At 43.2% G+C, this 19,294-nt stretch overlaps 1 protein-coding gene across 2 annotated transcripts in view; it reads left to right on the top strand.

Annotated features, from left to right (window-relative positions):
• LOC115467320 (zinc finger and BTB domain-containing protein 24-like) overlaps positions 1 to 19,294 on the top strand; it is a 38,183-nt gene that overhangs the window by 11,578 nt on the left and 7,311 nt on the right. For both annotated transcript variants that reach the window (XM_030199192.1, XM_030199191.1), the window contains exons 2-4: positions 4,057 to 4,224; positions 5,504 to 5,587; positions 13,482 to 13,565. In XM_030199192.1, coding sequence (XP_030055052.1) covers positions 4,057 to 4,224; positions 5,504 to 5,587; positions 13,482 to 13,565 — 336 coding nt within the window. The remainder of the gene's footprint in view (positions 1 to 4,056; positions 4,225 to 5,503; positions 5,588 to 13,481; positions 13,566 to 19,294) is intronic.

The following is a 19,294-nucleotide window of genomic DNA, read 5'->3' as shown; positions in this document are numbered from 1 at the left end:
AGTGGGTGGCTTCTGCCTGGGGCAAAATAACAAAATAAATATACTGGACAAAATTTCAGCAAAAAAACTGAACTGTAACGTCAAAAATAAGCTGAACTCTCTTCAACACTTAGTCAGTGTGCAGTGTGGTATCCATTCTTTTTATCTTTTTTATCTTTTTTTCTTATTTTCAAACCAATTAATTCAAAATGGAGAAAAAGACCTCAGCAGTCCCTGCATGGCGATACTGTGCTCAATGCGCTCAAACGCCAGCATTCATTGGGCTCCATTATAATCACTGGTCTTAAAAAACTCCACTTGTATATAATATATATAATAAAATATAAATATAATATTCAATTGTGATCTTTCATTCCTCTAGTAATGATATTATACATATTACTTAATGTTACTTAGCTTTTAATCTTGCCCTACAGGGCTCTCCGTTTCGCTATATAATATAAGCTTCCTCAGGGGACCAAGCAACAATTGGCAAATCACGATACCTTACAAAATGGTGTCTCTTACTCCTATGACACCGGCAAAATAACACCAGAAACCATCTGCAGTGGGTTCAGAAAAGCTGGGAATTATGTACAAACACAAAGCTATGCATTCGAGTACCGATGGCAAAAGTGAAGATATAGCAGAAGCAGTGACAATGATATCCCTTCAGAACATCTACAGGCAGTTCTTAGATATTTCAACAATGATAGCAATGAGCGAACGGACTTTGAGAAGAGTTTGAGAAGCTGGCTGATGATGCTTGGACTGGAATAGAGAGTTGCATGGGGTCAGAAATCCAACCTATCCCCACCAGAATCTAACCCTTTCCCGTGAGTAACTCCTCCGTCCCAACCCATCCCCGTGAGTAATCTCCTCTGTCCCCATAAAAAAAGGAAGTATGTATTTCTGAATGTTAATTAGTTTTTATTGCATTTTAATGAAATACAAAACAGAAACATCCACCAAGTAAGAGGACAAAAACCAGTCAGGAATATTGGGCAGTTATTTCTTTAGTCCGTTCAGAAACAGAAGTCCATCCATAATTTGTAGTCCTAGCTGTGATCGTCTACCCTCAAGAACGTGCCCAGTCAATGAAAATGACCATTCGGAGGATGTGCTGGCAGCAGGCAGTCCAGGGACTCAACTCCAGAAAGACTTTTCCACTTAGTTAATTTTGACTCCCAGTAAGACAAGATGTCATGTAATTTCGTCAGTGGTAGTCATGTATGCATCCACCTGAGAAAAAGCAGATGGTATTGTTTCGAATGTGAAGGTATGTTGTACAAGTAATATTGCCATTACAAATAGATATAACATATTGAAATAGCTAACAAAAGAAAATATATTCATACCTCAGATATATTTGAAGAAGAAGAATAGAGATCGCTCAAGAAATTTTCCACTAGTTTCATCTTATTGGGTTGCTGTAAGACAGGGTCATCTGGAATGTCTGCTGCTGGCAGTCTATCTACCATCTCTTTCAAGTTGTACAGTGCCTGTGCATATTCAGTTGGTGCTAATGTTCCAAAGTTGTTTTTAAACCGTGGATCCAGCAAAGCAGTGGTACAATGCAACTGATGAATTGTGAAGTATTATTCAGCATGTTAAGTAGATGTTTTTTTAGTTGTGAGATGATGGTACTGTGAGAAGCCTTTTCAGTGAAGTGTTTGCAGCTTTATTTTGGTAGCTATCACCAGATGCAATGAAGGGCTTTTCTCAGTAGAAAGGTATTTTGTGGCCACTTTAAGTGGTTCCAAAACTTGAATGACGTCAGCCAATAAGTCTTCATTGATATGAGCCAGCAAATGAAAAAAATTTCTATTAAAACCTGGCTCAGCACTTAGTGTATGGAGATCTAAAAAATTTGTTGCCACTGATTTCGGTGCTAACAGCCCACTGTTCCGTCATGTTACTACACATTGTTTAAGTGTTGTTACCAGCTTATTGTTAATTTTGGGTTTTTTTTCCAATGTCACTAATTCTTTTGAAGTGTCAATAATTTGGCAACCTCAGGTGGCAAACCAGTGCCATACGAACTTGTCTGCTGTAGTCCACGTGACAAAACAAAATTTAGATTATGACATGAATGTCCAATCCACATGTTTCATATTACTGGAATTGTCTGTAGCGAACACATTGTCTTGATGTTGTACACAAAACTCATTCAGAATTGACTTCACTGTCAGTTTTATATTTTCTAAGGTATGATTTTTGTCCAGTAATCGATAGCTAAGATACAGCTGTGGTTGCTTTGTTTGTGTATCCAGAGGTCAGTTGTCACGCCGAACTGCAGCATTAAAGTTAGATTGTTGATGAGTGTGATCTCTTTCTCCACAACACCATCAAGATGATGAGACACAGTTGACCATGACTTGGTCCAGGTCAACGTTCCCATATTTAGCACCAATGGAGATGAGCTCTGATGCTAAATTCCTGAATCCGTCCCCTTCAACAATAGAAAAAGGCCTCACATCTGTTGCACACATGGCGACCACAATGTCTGCCACTTCAGGTATGATGCTCGCAGGTACTTTGTTGGTATTACTTGATAGAGAAAAGCCTGGCATAGCTGTAATCTTTGTTGTTGGCATACAGTTTGCTCAGTAGTCCTTGTGAGCTCATAAGCCATTGATGCCATCACGTGATCGCCAAGAGAGAATTATTTTGCATCTCGAGCAAAGCACAAAAGGCACTTATTTGGTATCAACCAATACCGATTTAAAGACATTCCATACTTCACTCTTACCCTTACTTTTTGTATATGAAACACGGTCGCTGTTTGAATCAAGCTGATCGAGAGAAACAACACAACCACTTCCCAGTTCCCACCATGAGAGGAAAAAACTGTCTATGCATATAAAAAAATAAAAGTAGTCAGCTGAGCGGACTCACCTCTGTGCAGTTCTCTTCTGCAGGTTCAGGATGACTCAGTAACTACTCACTGCCCCTTCTCCTCTGGTCTGGCTTTGGTGCCACAGCTGCTCCACGTCTGCTGCCTCTGAGCGGAGTCCTCTCCTGCACAGCTCATGCCTCATGCTGCCTCCCTCTCTCTTCCTTGCCACAGCCGCTCAGCTCCTGCTTCCTCTGAGCGGTGTCCTCTCCTCCTGCAGTGCTCAGCTCGTGCCTCGTGCTGCCTCCATCCTCCTCACGCCTCTCTTCCTACAGTGCTGCTGCTGTGCAGACCATGTGCTCGCTCCTCGCCTTAGCTGCTTCCTCCTTATCCACCAGCACCTCGAGCAGAGAGTCCTCTAAGAGGTAGTGAGGTTCTCGTACCTAATCATTTTAAATTTGTAGAATTCAAAAGCAAATCCCATGGTGACAACGTCTAGGTTTAAATGGACTGGATTCTAGAGTCGCATGCCAGCCAGACCTCCTCCTTCGTGGTCGACGCACCCATGTGCGTGCACACACACTTCCTCTTTTTTGAGCCAAGGGGCAAACCAAGCATGATGGATTGCAGATGGAAGTGCGTTGTCACGATGGGCACAGACAGAACAGCAGAAAAGCTATGGGCTTAAACAAAGGTATGCCTGAACCCCGCAGGAACATCTTCCATCCCCACAGGAACCCTGCAGGTCTATTTCTGTTCCTGCAGTGCTCCCGCAAGCCCAGAGGGGATTCCTGCGGGATCCCTGCGAACCCCGTTCCTGTGCAGACCTCTAGACTGGAAATGGTCTATTCCAGATGACTTCACGCAATTTCTTCTGTAGAGACTTTATAACATTTGAACTGAAATACCCAGGCTTATATTCAATCAACCCTTGTTAAATTTAAATATTTATTAAATACATTGCATATTACAAGCTAAATAAACAGATCGCATATTAAAAGCAGGTCTAGCATGGGCCCAGAAATACCAGACAGCTATCTTGCACTTTGCAAAAAAGGTTTATAATGTGCGCATTATTGTGGTAAAAGCATATCTGAAAACTTTAGAACGTCAGAGAACATTGGGAAGACAGGTCAGGTTTAAAAATACTCGGTGACATCGGTTTGAAAGGGGTAATGCAGAAGTAGTGAATTTGTCTGTCTGGGGGTTTATGGTTTGAAATAGTTTCTTTTGTGTTTCAGGGGAGCGGCCTTTCAAATGTACGGAATGTGGGAAAGGATTTTCCCAGAAGCATTCTCTGCAGGTCCATGAGCGGATACACACAGGGGAGCGACCCTACACCTGCACTGTGTGCAGCAAGGCCCTGACAACCAAACATTCTCTCCTGGAGCACATGAGCCTGCACGCAGGTAACGGGCACAGTCCGTGATGTAAGAGTGTGCATGATAAGTATTGCCATACTGGGAAAGACCAAAGGTCCATCGAGCCCAGCATCCTGTTTCCAACAGTGGCCAATCCAGATCACAAATACCTAGCAAGATCCCAAAAATGTACAAAACATTTTATACTGCTTAGTATATGATAGTAGGATTAGATGGCATACAGGGTATAGTGCAACGAGCATCTACTAGTGCTATAATCATGGGAAGGAGGAAGAATAGTGTTTAAAATGCTTCATAGCGCCATTGTTTCAGATACTAAGGTCCAGTTGTGTTACGTTGCTCTCTGCAGCCTCTTCTCACTGCCTTAAAACACCAAGAATTGGAGGTTACTTCCTACCCTACCAACTCCTCAGCAGATATGGATACTTTTCCAGAAAAGTCTTCATCTCTTGGCTTTCCATTTTATAGTAGTACCCAGGATGCCAGGATGAAAATACAAACAAAATGAAATGTTTGCAGCACTGTACTGTAAGATAGTTTTAAATGTGTTACCTTTCCTGTCTTTTGAGAATTGTTTAATCTTTGTGACAACCACAACTTTCCCACCCCCTGATTTAGATTTAGGAATTGTTTTCTTCCATGGTGATTTCAGCATTGCAATTCTGGATTCACAGTGAATCCCTGTGGGGATGTAGCTGCCTCGGTGGTCTAATTAGAAAAGGTTCAAAGAAGAGCGACCAAAATGATAAAGGGGATGGAACTCCTCTCATATGAAGAAAGGCTTAAGAGTTTAGGGCTCTTCAGCTTGGAAAAGATGGATAAGGGGAGATATGTTGAGGTCTACAAAATCCTGAGTGGTGTAGAACAAGTGGAAGTAAATCGATTTTTTTTTTTTTTTACTCGTTCCAAAAGTACAAAGACTAGGGGACACTCAAGGAAGTTACATGGAAATACTTTTAAAACAAATAGGAGGAAATACTTTCTCATTCAACGAATAGTTAAGCTCTGGAACTCTTTGCCAGAGGATGTGGTAACAGCGGCTAGTGTATCTGGGTTTAAAAAAGGTTTGGACAAATTCCTGAAGGAAAAGTCCGTAGTCTGCTATTGAGACAGACATGGGAAGCAACTGCTTGCCCTGGGATTTGTAGTATGAAGTGCTGCCACGATTTGGGTTTCTGCTTGTGACCTGGCTTGGCCACTGTTTGGAAAACAGGATACAGGGCTAGATGGACCATTGGTCCAACCCAGTATGGCTACTCTTATGTTGTTAATGCCACACCAGCAAAACTTCTCCTTTCTCTTGCAGGTAAGAAGGATTTCACATGCGACAAGTGTGGGAAATTTTTCAGTCAGAGAAGACAACTGAAGAGCCATTACCGAGTGCACACAGGTACAGCTTGTCTCTCATATGCTCTTCTACCACAAGTGCAGATTGGGAAAATGTGGTCATTTTTAGGGGATTGTCTTTCTGAGCAATCAGTAAGTAAAAATGACAGGAACAAAACTGGGGAAGAAATTCTCTAGGGCAGCAAGGATGATCCTGGGGGAATCTTGTTGGATGAGTGTGACACGATTGCTACAGTGTTCGGTGGTTGTGTCTGCAAGTAGGGTGTAGTTCAAAATATCGGTGCTTGAGAAGGTTAACCCAGCTGTTTAGCAAGTAGGTTACAAAGTAGGATCCAGTGAGGGATTCAAGATCAAGACACAACCTTCTGTTACAAATACCTTCTTGGATTGAGGTTAGGCTGTGAAGTAGGATGTTGGCTGTTGTGACACCAACATGGTGGAATAAGCTCCCTGAAGAAATTAGGGTGGGAGTAGAACATGGAAATCTTAAGGGGTAAGGGTAGTGGGATTTGATGTACTGTCTTTCTGTGATACAGTCAAAGTGGTTTACATTTTATTATATTCAGGTACTTTCTCTGTCCCTAGTAGACTCACAACCTAAGTATTATACCTGGGACAATGGAGGGTTAAGTCACAGGAAGCTGCAGTGGGAATTGAGCCCAGTTCCCGAAGTTGTCAGCCCACTGCACTAACCACTAGGCTTCTACTCCAAGTTTAGAAAAATGATTGAAAACATGTCTGTTTCCTGGGGAGGAAAATGGATTGTGGGGTAAATAAGGTGGTCTGTGGGTTTGAATTGGTGGGTAATGAGGCTATTGGGTTTTGTGATAGTGGATGATCTGGTTTTATTTTTATTTTTTGAACATTTATGGTTTTATGTATAGTTGATTGTAAACATAGAAGAAACATAGAAACAGAGCAAAAATGTAGGCAGATAAAGACCATTGGGCTCATTTTCGAAAGAGAAGGACGTCCATCTTTCGACACAAATCGGAAGATGGACGTCTTTCTCCCAGGGACGTCCAAATCGGTATAATTGAAACCCGATTTACGACGTCTCCAACTGCACTCCGTCGCAAGGACGGCCAAAGTTGAAGGGGGCGTGTCGGAGGCGTAGCGAAGGCGGGACTTGGCATGCCTAACACTTGGACGTCCTTGACCCATAATCGAAAAAAACAAGGACGTCCCTGACGAACACTTGGACGTTTTCACACGGACGTGTTTTTATTACAACTAAGGCATAAAAAGGTGCCCAAAATGACCAGATGACCACCAGAAAGAATCGGGGATGACCTCCCGTTACTCCCCCAGTGATCACTAACACCCTCCCACCCTCAAAAAACATCTTTCAAAACATGTCGTGCCAGCCTCAGATGTCATACTCAGGTCCATGACAGTGCAAGCAGGTCCCGGGAGCAGTTTTAATGGGTACTGCAGTGCACTTCAGACAGGCGGACCCAGGCCCATACCCCCCCACACCTGTTACATTTGTGGAGGAAACAGCGAGCCCTCCAAAACCCACCACAAACCCACTGTACCCACATCTAGGTGCCCCCCTTCACCTGTAAGGGCTATGATAGTGTTGTACAGTTGTGTGTAGTGGGTTTTGGGGGGGCTCAGCACACAAGGTAAGGGAGCCATGTACCTGGGAGCAATTTATGAAGTCCACTGCAGTGCCCCCTAGGGTGCCCGGTTGGTGTCCTGGCATGTCAGGGGGACCAGTGCACTACAAATGCTGGCTCCTCCCACGCCCAAATGGCTTGCATTAGGACGTTTTAGACATGGACGTCTTTGGTTTCGAAAATCACCGAAAGTCAGAAATGTCCAAATCTAGGGACGTCCAAATTTAAGGATTTTTTTTTTTAATTTATAGAAGTCTTCATTGATCATTGTAAGAGCAATACAGAAATGACTCAACTTGACATTTTTCAATTATTCACACGTATACACCCCCAAACAAGGAGTTCTGCACATAGTAACACACCAACAAACTCACAATGCTATAACCATTACTATTTCTACTTCCAAATTTTTGTCCCAGTTTTACATATAGTTACCCCTGTACCCTGACAAATTTAAGGATTTTTAACATCTCTGGCGGTATTTTCAAAACGAAAGATGGATGTCCATTTTATTTGGAAAATACGAGTTTCCCCACCCCTGGATTTCGCCATTTTGCAAGGACGTCCAAATCGCAACTTGGACGTCCCTTTGGAAAATGCCCCTCTGTATGACCTATCCAGTCTGCCTATCCGTGCCATCTACTCTCCCTGTCATTCCCTTAGAGATCCTATGGACTTGTCCCACGCTCTCTTGAATTCAGATATTGTTTTTGTCTCGTCCACTTGCACCGGGAGGCCATTCTGTAACAAGTATTTCTTCAGGTTACTTGTGAGTCTACCCCCTTTTTGCCTTCATCCTATGCCCCCTCATTCCTGAGCTTCTTTTCAATTGAAAGAGACTCACCTCATGTGCATTTATGCCACATAGGTATTTAAATATCTCTTTCATATCTTCCCTCTTGTTGCGTTCTCGAGGGCCTTGGCATCCTGTCAGGTCCTCGAGGCAGGACTGGAGTTCGTGAGCCCTTGGGCCACTGCCGAGGAGCAGCGGCAGGCAAGACCACCTTGGAACTGGATACCCCAAAGAGCAGTACTGGAACTCTGGACTGGAGTAGTACAAGGCAGGCAGCTAGAACAGACGAAACAGGAACAGCTTCACCTGCACTTAGCCACCGTTCCTCCGGAGTTGAGCTCCGAAGTGCAGGTGGCCGGCAGGACTTGCAGGATAAGGCAGGAACTGAAGATCCAGAGGACCCACCCTGGGTCTGGGATACACGAGGGAGACCAGACTAGGAACTAAACACAGACAGTGTGCTGCTGCACAGCCACTAGCAAGACCCAGAAGACAGACCAAGGAACACAAGGTGTACAGAAGCCTAGCAGGAGCAAGGACTAGGGCAGCGTACACACTAGGCAGAACGGGGATCCGGGAATACTCACAGGGTAAACCCTCTAGCTAGGTGGAGACAGGATACAGGAATAACCACCCAGGAAATACACACTAGCTAGACAGATACAGGATTCAGGATATACAAGCAGGGTAGGCACACAGGCTAGGCAAGGCAGGACTTAGGGTAAAGAGAGCAAACCAGGAAGAACAGGCCAGGGGTCTTGGGCTGGCAGCAGAGCAAACAGAGTAACCAGGAATAACAGGCCAAGGGTCTTTGGTACAGACAGAGTAAGCCTGGAGCAGAGGCTTCACCCCAACACAGGGTAAGCCTGGAGCAGAGGCTTCACCCCAAACACAGGGTAAGCCAGGAACAGAGGCTTCACCCCAAACACAGGGTAAGCCAGGAAGGACCCGCAGTCCACAGACAGAAGCTTCACCCCAACTCAGGGTAAGCCAGGAAGGACCGCAGTCCACAGACAGTGGCAGGGAAAACCCCCCACGGAAGGACAACAGAGACACAGAAAGAATCTGGGCTGGAACCCAGAGAGAGGCTAAGCAGTAGTGCAGCAGACACTTAACTAACCTGACCTGGCCTAAGAGCATAACACTTATGCAAAGGCCCAGACTGCAAGCACAGCACTTCCTTATGAAGACTCTCACTGATGAGTCACCAGCAGTAGGACAGAAGCAGGAAGTACACTGACAACAAAGAGAGGCTTGACACACATAGGAAGTGAGCCCACAGGAAAGACAAGCAGGAGCCATCTTGGAAGCTGGCACAGAGCCGGTGGCAGCCATCTTAGATGCTGGCTCCCTAGAGAGACATAGCCCACACAGGTGAGGTCTAGTGAAGCAATCAGGTTCATGCTGGAAGCAGCCAGCACACCAGGACAGAGACAAGACTAACACAGACAGAAGCCAGCAGAGCTGCTGACCCCCAGAAAGGAGGTAAGGCTGAGGGTGGTCACGGCCACAGACGTGACACATCTCCTGCCTTTCTTCCAAACACTGCCCCATATCCCTTTTGATAAGTACATAAGTAGTGCCATACTGGGAAAGACCAAAGGTCCATCTAGCCCAGCATCCTGTCACCGACAGTGGCCAATTCAGGTCAAGGGCACCTGGCATGCTCCCCAAACGTAAAAACATTCCAGACAAGTTATACCTAAAAATGTGGAATTTTTCCAAGTCCATTTAATAGCGGTCTATGGACTTGTCCTTTAGGAATCTATCTAACCCCTTTTTAAACTCCGTCAAGCTAACCGCCCGTACCACGTTCTCCGGCAACGAATTCCAGAGTCTAATTACACGTTGGGTGAAGAAAAATTTTCTCCGATTCGTTTTAAATTTACCACACTGTAGTTTCAACTCATGCCCTCTAGTCCTATTATTTTTGGATAGCGTGAACAGTCGCTTCACATCCACCCGATCCATTCCACTCATTATTTTATACACTTCTATCATATCTCCCCTCAGCCGTCTCTTCTCCAAGCTGAAAAGCCCTAGCCTTCTCAGCCTCTCTTCATAGGAAAGTCGTCCCATCCCCACTATCATTTTCGTCGCCCTTCGCTGTACCTTTTCCAATTCTACTATATCTTTTTTGAGATACGGAGACCAGTACTGAACACAATACTCCAGGTGCGGTCGCACCATGGAGCGATACAACGGCATTATAACATCCGCACACCTGGACTCCATACCCTTCCTAATAACACCCAACATTCTATTCGCTTTCCTAGCCGCAGCAGCACACTGAGCAGAAGGTTTCAGCGTATCATCGACGACGACACCCAGATCCCTTTCTTGATCCGTAACTCCTAACGCGGACCACTGACTATTTTAGTAGCAGCCCTCTGGATCAACTCCATCCTGTTTATGTCTTTTTAAAAGTGCGATCTCCAGAATTGTACACATCACCTCAAGATCCTATCAAATTAAATCACCCACTGATATCTCATCCCCCTGGTCACCTGTCTTCGGAGTACCTCAAGGATCCCCTTTATCACCGATACTCTTCAATCTAATGATGATCCCACTAGCCAAAGCCCTATTCAGACATGGTCTAAACACTTTCATTTATGTTGATGATGTTACTATATTCATTCCCTTTAAATCAAACCTAACAGAAATCTCTGATAGAATATCCATGGGCATGAATATCTTAACCTCCTGGGCCAATGCCTTTAGGATGAAATTGAACAAAGAAAAAACACAGTGCCTAATCCTTTCATCTCAACACTCCACAATTCCCCCATCTAATCTCACCATCTCCGGCACTACAATCCCCATTTCTGAAAACCTGAAAATCCTGGGAGTGACATTAGACAGCCACCTCTCCCTCGACAATCACGCCACATCCACCACAAAGAAAATGTTCACAATGATGTGGATATTGAAACGCGTAAAACCATATTTACCCCAGAAAACATTCCAGAATTTAGTGCAATACACGGTACTTACCCATGCTGATTATTGCAACAGTATTTTCTTAGGCTGCAAAGCCTATATCCTAAAAAAAAAACTTCAGACCGCCCAAAATACAGCAGCAAGACTCATCTTTGGCAGATCACATTTTGAGAGTGCAACTCCTCTCCGTGCAAGACTGCACTGGCTCCCAATCAAAGAATGTATCAATTTCAAAGCCCAGACTTTAATCCACAAGATAATACACGGAGAATCTCCAAACTATATGATAAATCTGGTCGACTTCCAGCAAGAAACATGTCTATATCCTCACGAAAGTGAGACCTGCACTACCCCAGCTGTAAAGGTCTCAAGTACAAAACTTATTATGGATCCAATTTCTCCTTCCTGGGCAGCCGTCTATGGAACGCTGTCCCTAGACCTATCCGAGCAATCCATGACCACCTACCATTCAGAAAAGCACTAAAAACCCATCTATTCAAACAAGCCTACCCAAAAGACCCAGATTAATCTCATGAACCCATCTACCTTACATATACTGAAGAGAAAACGACGTTGACCCAGACTCTATCTCCCACCTTACCCTCCTCTCTCTATCACCTGTCTCTACCTACCTACCCATCCATCCTTCTATTATGTTATACTTAATTTCCTACTTTACATAACAAAATTCTATGTTACCTATTATTATGTGAGCCTGCTTTTAGTGGGAAAGTGCGGGATACAAATATAATAAATAAATAACAAATTTAAAAAGAACTGGCCCAAGAACCAAACCTTGTGGCACACCACTGGTAACATCCTTTTCCTGAGAATCATTTGCACCTTGGTGTAATATTTTATTGATATGGATGGGGTATAAGACATTTAATAACAATAAAACTGGAGGGCATGGTTTAGTAGTGAGAGCAATGGGCTGTAAACCAGGAAAAGCCAGGGTTCAAATCTCACTTCATTACATTCCTTATAATTTTGGATAAGTTTCTTTGTTGCCCGTTACTTCAGGTAAACGGTAACACAGTAGAGACCCGCACAGTCTATCCAGCCTGCCCAGCAAGATGGTCAGAGCCACACCCGCCACCACATATAGGCAGCTAAATATGGAGTTGATAATATAGTTACAACCAAGACCTCCATTGTAAGAGGACCTTACAAGATTGGGAGACTGGGCATCTAAATGGCAGATGACATTTAATGTGAGCTAGTGCAAAGTGATGCATGTGGGAAAGAGGAACCCGGATTTTAGCTATGTAATGCAAGGTTCCACATTAGGAGTCACCAACCAGGAAAGGGATCTGGGCATCATTATTGATGATATGTTGAAACCCTATGCTCAGTGTGCGGCAGTGGCTAAGAAAGCAAATAGAATGTTAGGTATTAGGAAACGAATGGAAAACAAAAGTGAGGATGTTATAATGCCTTTGTATCAGTCCATGGTGCGACCGCACCTTGAATATTGTGTTCAATTCTGGTTGCCACATGTCAAAAAAGATATAGTGGATTTAGAAAAGGTACAGAGAAAGGCAACGAAAATGATAAAGGGGATGGGACGACTTCCCTATGAGGACAGGCTAAAGCGTCTAGGGCTCTTCAGCTTGGAGAAAAGACGGCTGAGGGGAGATATGATAGAGGGCTATAAAATAATGAGTGGAGTGGAACAGGTAGACGTGAATCGCTTGTTTACGCTTTCCAAAAATACTAGGACAAGAGGGCACGCAATGAAGCTACAATGTAGTAAATTTAAAATGAATCTGAGAAAATATTTCTTCGCTGAATGTGTAATTAAACTCTGGAATTGTTTCCAGAGAATGTAGTAAAAGCAGTTAGCATAGCAGGGTTTAGATAATTTCCTAAAAGAAAAGTCCATAATGCATTATTAAAATGCACTTGGGGAAAATCCACTGCTTATTTCTAGGATAAGCAGCATAAAATGTATTCTACTATTCTGGGATCTTGCCAGGTACTTGCAACCTGGATTGGCCACTGTTGGAAACAGGATTCTGGGCTTGATGGACCTTCGATCTGTCCCCATATGGCAATGCTTATGTTTTTATAATACTGAAGTGATAAGCAAATGTATCAATGTGTTATGACTCTTAAAGAGACTGATGTTTTGTTAGAGAAGTGTCATTTGTTGCCTTTTTTTTTTTTTTACCAAGGTGTAAATGTGAGCGCATAGATCAGTGTTTCCCAAGTAGTGTATGCAAATCAGTGTCTTGCATATTCATTGTGAATATCCTGAAAATCTGACTGGCGAGGGAGTACTCCAGGACCGGACTTGGGAAACAGTGATCTATGCACTCATATTTACTCCTTGGTAAATCACTGGCTTAGAGAATTGCCCCTCGTACGTCTCTGTTCTGACATATAGGAAACTCCTTCAGAGTAGCTTCCAAGAGACCTTTGCACTTAGAGAAGGGTATGAACAAAGCCTTATTTCCATTTCACAGCTTTGCATATGTTGGTAGGACTCTGAGTAATAACAGATGGCAGTGTTGTTTCTGGGATGTTTTGATGTATTTATGCTGACGGCTCCATTACTTTTTAAAATTTATCACAAGGTCATTTACTGCCAGAATGTAACCAGTGTCATCGGAAATTCATGGACACAGCACAACTAAAAAAGCACCTGCGATCCCATACAGGTATGTTTTGGTTGTTAAAATTTGATATACCGCTTGGTGATGTACAAAATTAAAAACCAAGAATAACAAAAAAACCTGCATGTCATGATAGGAAGGCATCTAATATTTTATTTATTTATTTGTTACATTTGTATCCCACATTTTCCCACCTATTTGCAGTCTCAATGTGGCTTACATAGTACCGTAATGGCAATCGCCAACTCCGGTAAGGAACAAATACAAAGTGATGTTGTGGTAGAATAAGGTTGATCTGATTGGTAGATCTGTGAGGTCTGTCATGTATCCTAGGGCTTCGTCGTAGATAATTTTATGAACCATGGTGCAGATTTTGAAGACAATACGTTCTTTGATTGGGAGCCAGTGCAGTTTTTCTCAGAGGGGTTTGGCGCTTTCGAATCGCGCTTTTCCAAATATAAGCCTGGCTGCCGTGTTTTGAATGGTCTGTAGTTTTTTGTGATTTGTTCTTTGCATCCTGCAAAGTAACTAATAGGCATACAAGATACATATATGCATCCAAAAAAAATGCTACAAGACCCTCCTAATTCCCTAAGGGATGAGTTTTCAGAAGTCATTTAAACTTCTTCAAAATTCCGTCTGTATAGAGTTAGGGAGCTTATTTCTCAACATAGGCTCTAACCAGAAAAATGCCCGTTCTCCAGTTGATGCCTTAAATATAACATAACATAACATAACATAGTAGATGGTGGCAGATAAAGATCTGTACAGTCCATCTAGTCTGCCCAACAAGATAAACTCATTACATAAGGTATGATGTGATAACTTCAGATGTATATCTGGTCTTGATCTGTCCTTGCCATTTTCAAATGCTTTTGCTGGACATTGTTTATAGTAGAATCTTAGGGAAGGCCATAATACGGTCCTCCCCTGGTAATTACCCAGTCCCAGAGAAGGCTGTAATATTCTACCTTCTTATCCTTCCACTTATCATAAGGAATATAATAATTTGGACAGGTGAAGGCAATAGGGTTTCTGTCTCCCAACACTTACCCCAAGATACAGTGGACCAGCCATTCCCAAAATATAGTGTGACAGAATAGACAGAAAGAACAGGGAAATTAGAGAGGACGGAGGCTATGTTTCTTCTAAAGGAAAAGTCTTTAATACTTATCAATTATAGATGATAAGAAGGCAATAAAGCAATTAGGCAAAATAATCAGGTGAAGTAATTAGAGTAATCAGACAAAGTAATCATTGTAATCAGAGTAATCAGGCAGGTAGCAAATAGTAAAGAAATCAGGCATCAGCAATTTGTTACGAGAGGGAGACCTCTGTGATGAAGGGTCACTCGGTTGATCATCTCAGCCCTCCGACTAGATATAACAAAACAGTGCCTTATATACAGTGGATTGGGCATCAATCCCCTCCCAACTTGCAACTTCAGCTAATTTCTGTCTTACTTCATTGTTTACATAGAATGGAACACACTATCTGAATGTTATGGAACATAGAACAATGTTTATGGAACTCAGCATTTTCAAGGTTCTTTTACAGAAGATTTCAGTCGCCATTACGTTATAGGAATTTCCCTGGTACCCATGTTTATCTAGAAAACTCAACACGTCTTCAGGCTTCGGGTCCAAATTTCTTGCATTCAAGGGGGAGCCATGTTTTGTTGCCCCTGGGTAAGGGTTATCACTGCGGAAGTTTGTTGTTAGATTTTAAATCACTTAGATCTGCGAGCAAGTTTCAGTAAACCATAAACCAATGACTAGGCTGAATTGAGAGGAGATGATAAACAATAAGAATAATAATAATAGACGTCTGGTCTGATTGAACTGAAACACCAAAGGAGTCAGCTTCAGTACTACAAACCCCTCTGTTCAGCTCAATGTCTTTGTCCTGCCCATCTTGGCCCACCTATGTGACTCAATTGCACACTTGCCCCCTTGGCTACCTATGAAGATATTTCATTGTATTGTACAAACAGTGTTCCAATACCTGCCTATTAAAGATGTTTCGTTTGTATTGTTGAATGTTCTTCCATGTTTCTTATAGGATCATTCCTATTCTGAGGGCATTTATCATATTTCTGTTATATGATTGTTTTACTGTGTCACGTTAATCCTGTTTCTAGGATTCGATATGCCATTTCCAAGTTTACCTCATTGATTGTATTGAAACTGAAAATACTATAATGCCTCTGTATCGCTGCTCCATGGTGTTCTGGTCGCCGTATCTCAAAAAAGATATAGCGGAATTAGAAAAGATTCAAAGAAGAGCGACCAAAATGTAAAGGGGATGGAACTCCTCTCGTATGAGGAAAGGCTAAAGAGGTTAGGGCTCCTCAGCTTGGAAAAGAGATGGATGAGAGGAGATATGATTGAGGTCTACAAACTCCTGAGAGGTGTAGAACGAGTAGAAGTAAATCGATTTATTGTTTTACTTGTTCCAAAAGTACAAAGATTAGGGGACACTGGAGGAAAAGTCCATAGTCTGCTATTGGGACAGACATTAGGAAGCCACTGCTTGCCCTGGGGTTGCCATGATTTGGGTTTAACCAGCGCTGAACCTTGGATTTGTTTGAATTTTGATGTGCCTTGATGTCTAAAGCTGTAAACTAGGAATTTTATAAGAATTGGTGTGCAGTATGCATTTAGTCATTCCATGTCAAGTGGTCCCTGCGCGAAGGCTGCAGTAAGGGGTCAAACAGATTACTATATCTCTGCAAGTATTGCATCGGTGAACGTAAAACTTTACCAGTGTTCATTGGGGACATGTATGAATGTTCACAGAAAATTTCAGCGAAATCTGTGATGGTCACGCAGGGACCACCAGAACACTTGACATGGAATGACGTTATCCAAATAAAGAAGAACGTGTTATTAAATGGAGGTTTTGGTTCCTGGAGAAAAAGTGATTGATGATACGCAGTAGGCTCAAGTTTGGAATAGCTTAGCGCTATAGGAGACCTAATAGCATGGCCCACTGATATATATCTGATGCCTTTATTTCACTTACATCACAGTATTCTTTGTTTTCTTTTGGTATGTTTTAATATTTGAGGAGCAGTAGATTGTGTATTTTTGTTTTCCAGTTTTTCTTTTGCTGATCATTAACGATTTGGGTTTCTGCCAGGTACTTGTGACCTGGTTTGACCACTGTTGGAAACAGGATACTGGGCTAGATGGACTATTGGTCTGACCCAGTATGGCGGCTTTTCTTATGTTCTTAAACTTATATTTGGTCATTTTACCATTGTTGTGCTGTTAACAAAATTGTAAGATTTGGGTGAATTTCATCACAAAGGTGGCCAATAAATCCAAATAAATAAAATAAAACATTTATATAGCCCTGCAAGATATATTCAGTTCTGTACAGATACACATAAGGGAGAGCCCCTGCTCTATAGAGCTTACTACAGTCTACGGACAGAGCACACAATAAAGTGTTTGGGAGAAGCAGCCTTGAAAGGTCATAACCGTGCAGGCCTGTACTAGCGATTGGCCCCAGTTCCTTAAATATCTTATCACCGACAAATATGTTTTCAACTAAGTAATACAAACTGCTATTTTAGTGATTTATTGATTTACTTTTTAAGGCTGCTTTCAGGGCTCTGGAGAACTGTCAGTAGGAGGGAAGTTGATGATAAAAGTCCATAAACAAAAAAAGAAAATATTAGGTGATTTTATTGGACTGACTAGATAAAACATCATTAGCAGAAATGCACAATTTGCACCACTGCTGACCCCCAGCACTTGCTGGGCTCAGTCATTTTTATTTATTTTAATTACATTTGTACCCCGCGCTTTCCCACTCATGGCAGGCTCAATGCGGCAGGCAGTGGAGGGTTAAGTGACTTGCCCAGAGTCACAAGGAGCTGCCTGTGCCTGAAGTGGGAATCAAACTCAATTCCTCAGTTCCCCAGGACCAGAGTCCACCACCCTAACCACTAGGCCACTCCTCCACATGTAGAAGTCGTCCCTTGCAGATCACCAATGTGGCCGCGCAGGCTTCTGCAGGACGTCAGGCTCACAGAAACACAGAAGCCTGCGCAGCCTTCTACATGGAATGTTGCTAGTGGAATAGCAACATTCCATGTAGAATCTCCAATAGTAGCAACATTCCATGTAGAATCTCCAATAGTAGCAACATTCCATGTAGAATCTCCAAAAGAATCTATTTTATTTTTGTTACATTTGTACCCTGCGCTTTCCCACTCATGGCAGGCTCAATGCAGCTTATATGGGGCAATGGAGGGTTAAGTGACTTGCCCAGAGTCACAAGGAGCTGCCTGTGCCTGAAGTGGGAATCGAACTCAGTTCCTCAGTTCCCCAGGACCAAAGTCCACCACTCTAACCACTAGGCCACTCCTCCACATGTAGAAGTCGTCCCTTGCAGATCACCAATGTGGCCGCGCAGGCTTCTGCTTCTGTGAGTCTGACGTCCTGCACGTACGTGCAGGACGTCAGACTCACAGAAACAGAAGCCTGCGCAGCCTTCTACATGGAATGTTGCTAGTGGAATAGCAACATTCCATGTAGAATCTCCAATAGTAGCAACATTCCATGTAGAATCTCCAAAAGAATCTATTTTATTTTTGTTACATTTGTACCCTGCGCTTTCCCACTCATGGCAGGCTCAATGCAGCTTATATGGGGCAATGGAGGGTTAAGTGACTTGCCCAGAGTCACAAGGAGCTGCCTGTGCCTGAAGTGGGAATCGAACTCAGTTCCTCAGTTCCCCAGGACCAAAGTCCACCACTCTAACCACTAGGCCACTCCTCCACATGTAGAAGTCGTCCCTTGCAGATCACCAATGTGGCCGCGCAGGCTTCTGCTTCTGTGAGTCTGACGTCCTGCACGTACGTGCAGGACGTCAGACTCACAGAAACAGAAGCCTGCGCAGCCTTCTACATGGAATGTTGCTAGTGGAATAGCAACATTCCATGTAGAATCTCCAATAGTAGCAACATTCCATGTAGAATCTCCAAAAGAATCTATTTTATTTTTGTTACATTTGTACCCTGCGCTTTCCCACTCATGGCAGGCTCAATGCAGCTTATATGGGGCAATGGAGGGTTAAGTGACTTGCCCAGAGTCACAAGGAGCTGCCTGTGCCTGAAGTGGGAATCGAACTCAGTTCCTCAGTTCCCCAGGACCAAAGTCCACCACTCTAACCACTAGGCCACTCCTCCACATGTAGAAGTCGTCCCTTGCAGATCACCAATGTGGCCGCGCAGGCTTCTGCTTCTGTGAGTCTGACGTCCTGCACGTACGTGCAGGACGTCAGACTCACAGAAACAGAAGCCTGCGCAGCCTTCTACATGGAATGTTGCTAGTGGAATAGCAACATTCCATGTAAAATCTCTAATAGTAGCAACATTCCATGTAGAATCTCCAAAAGAATCTATTTTATTTTTGTTACATTTGTACCCTGCGCTTTCCCACTCATGGCAGGCTCAATGCAGCTTATATGGGGCAATGGAGGGTTAAGTGACTTGCCCAGAGTCACAAGGAGCTGCCTGTGCCTGAAGTGGGAATCGAACTCAGTTCCTCAGTTCCCCAGGACCAAAGTCCACCACTCTAACCACTAGGCCACTCCTCCACATGTAGAAGTCGTCCCTTGCAGATCACCAATGTGGCCGCGCAGGCTTCTACATGGAATGTTGCTAGTGGAATAGCAACATTCCATGTAAAATCTCTAATAGTAGCAACATTCCATGTAGAATCTCCAAAAGAATCTATTTTATTTTTGTTACATTTGTACCC

This window comes from Microcaecilia unicolor, chromosome 3 (assembly GCF_901765095.1).
Source record: "Microcaecilia unicolor chromosome 3, aMicUni1.1, whole genome shotgun sequence".
Classification (NCBI taxonomy): domain Eukaryota; kingdom Metazoa; phylum Chordata; class Amphibia; order Gymnophiona; family Siphonopidae; genus Microcaecilia; species Microcaecilia unicolor.
The sequence above is the reverse complement of the archived record's forward strand: the minus strand, read 5'-3'. Positions and strand labels throughout refer to the sequence as shown.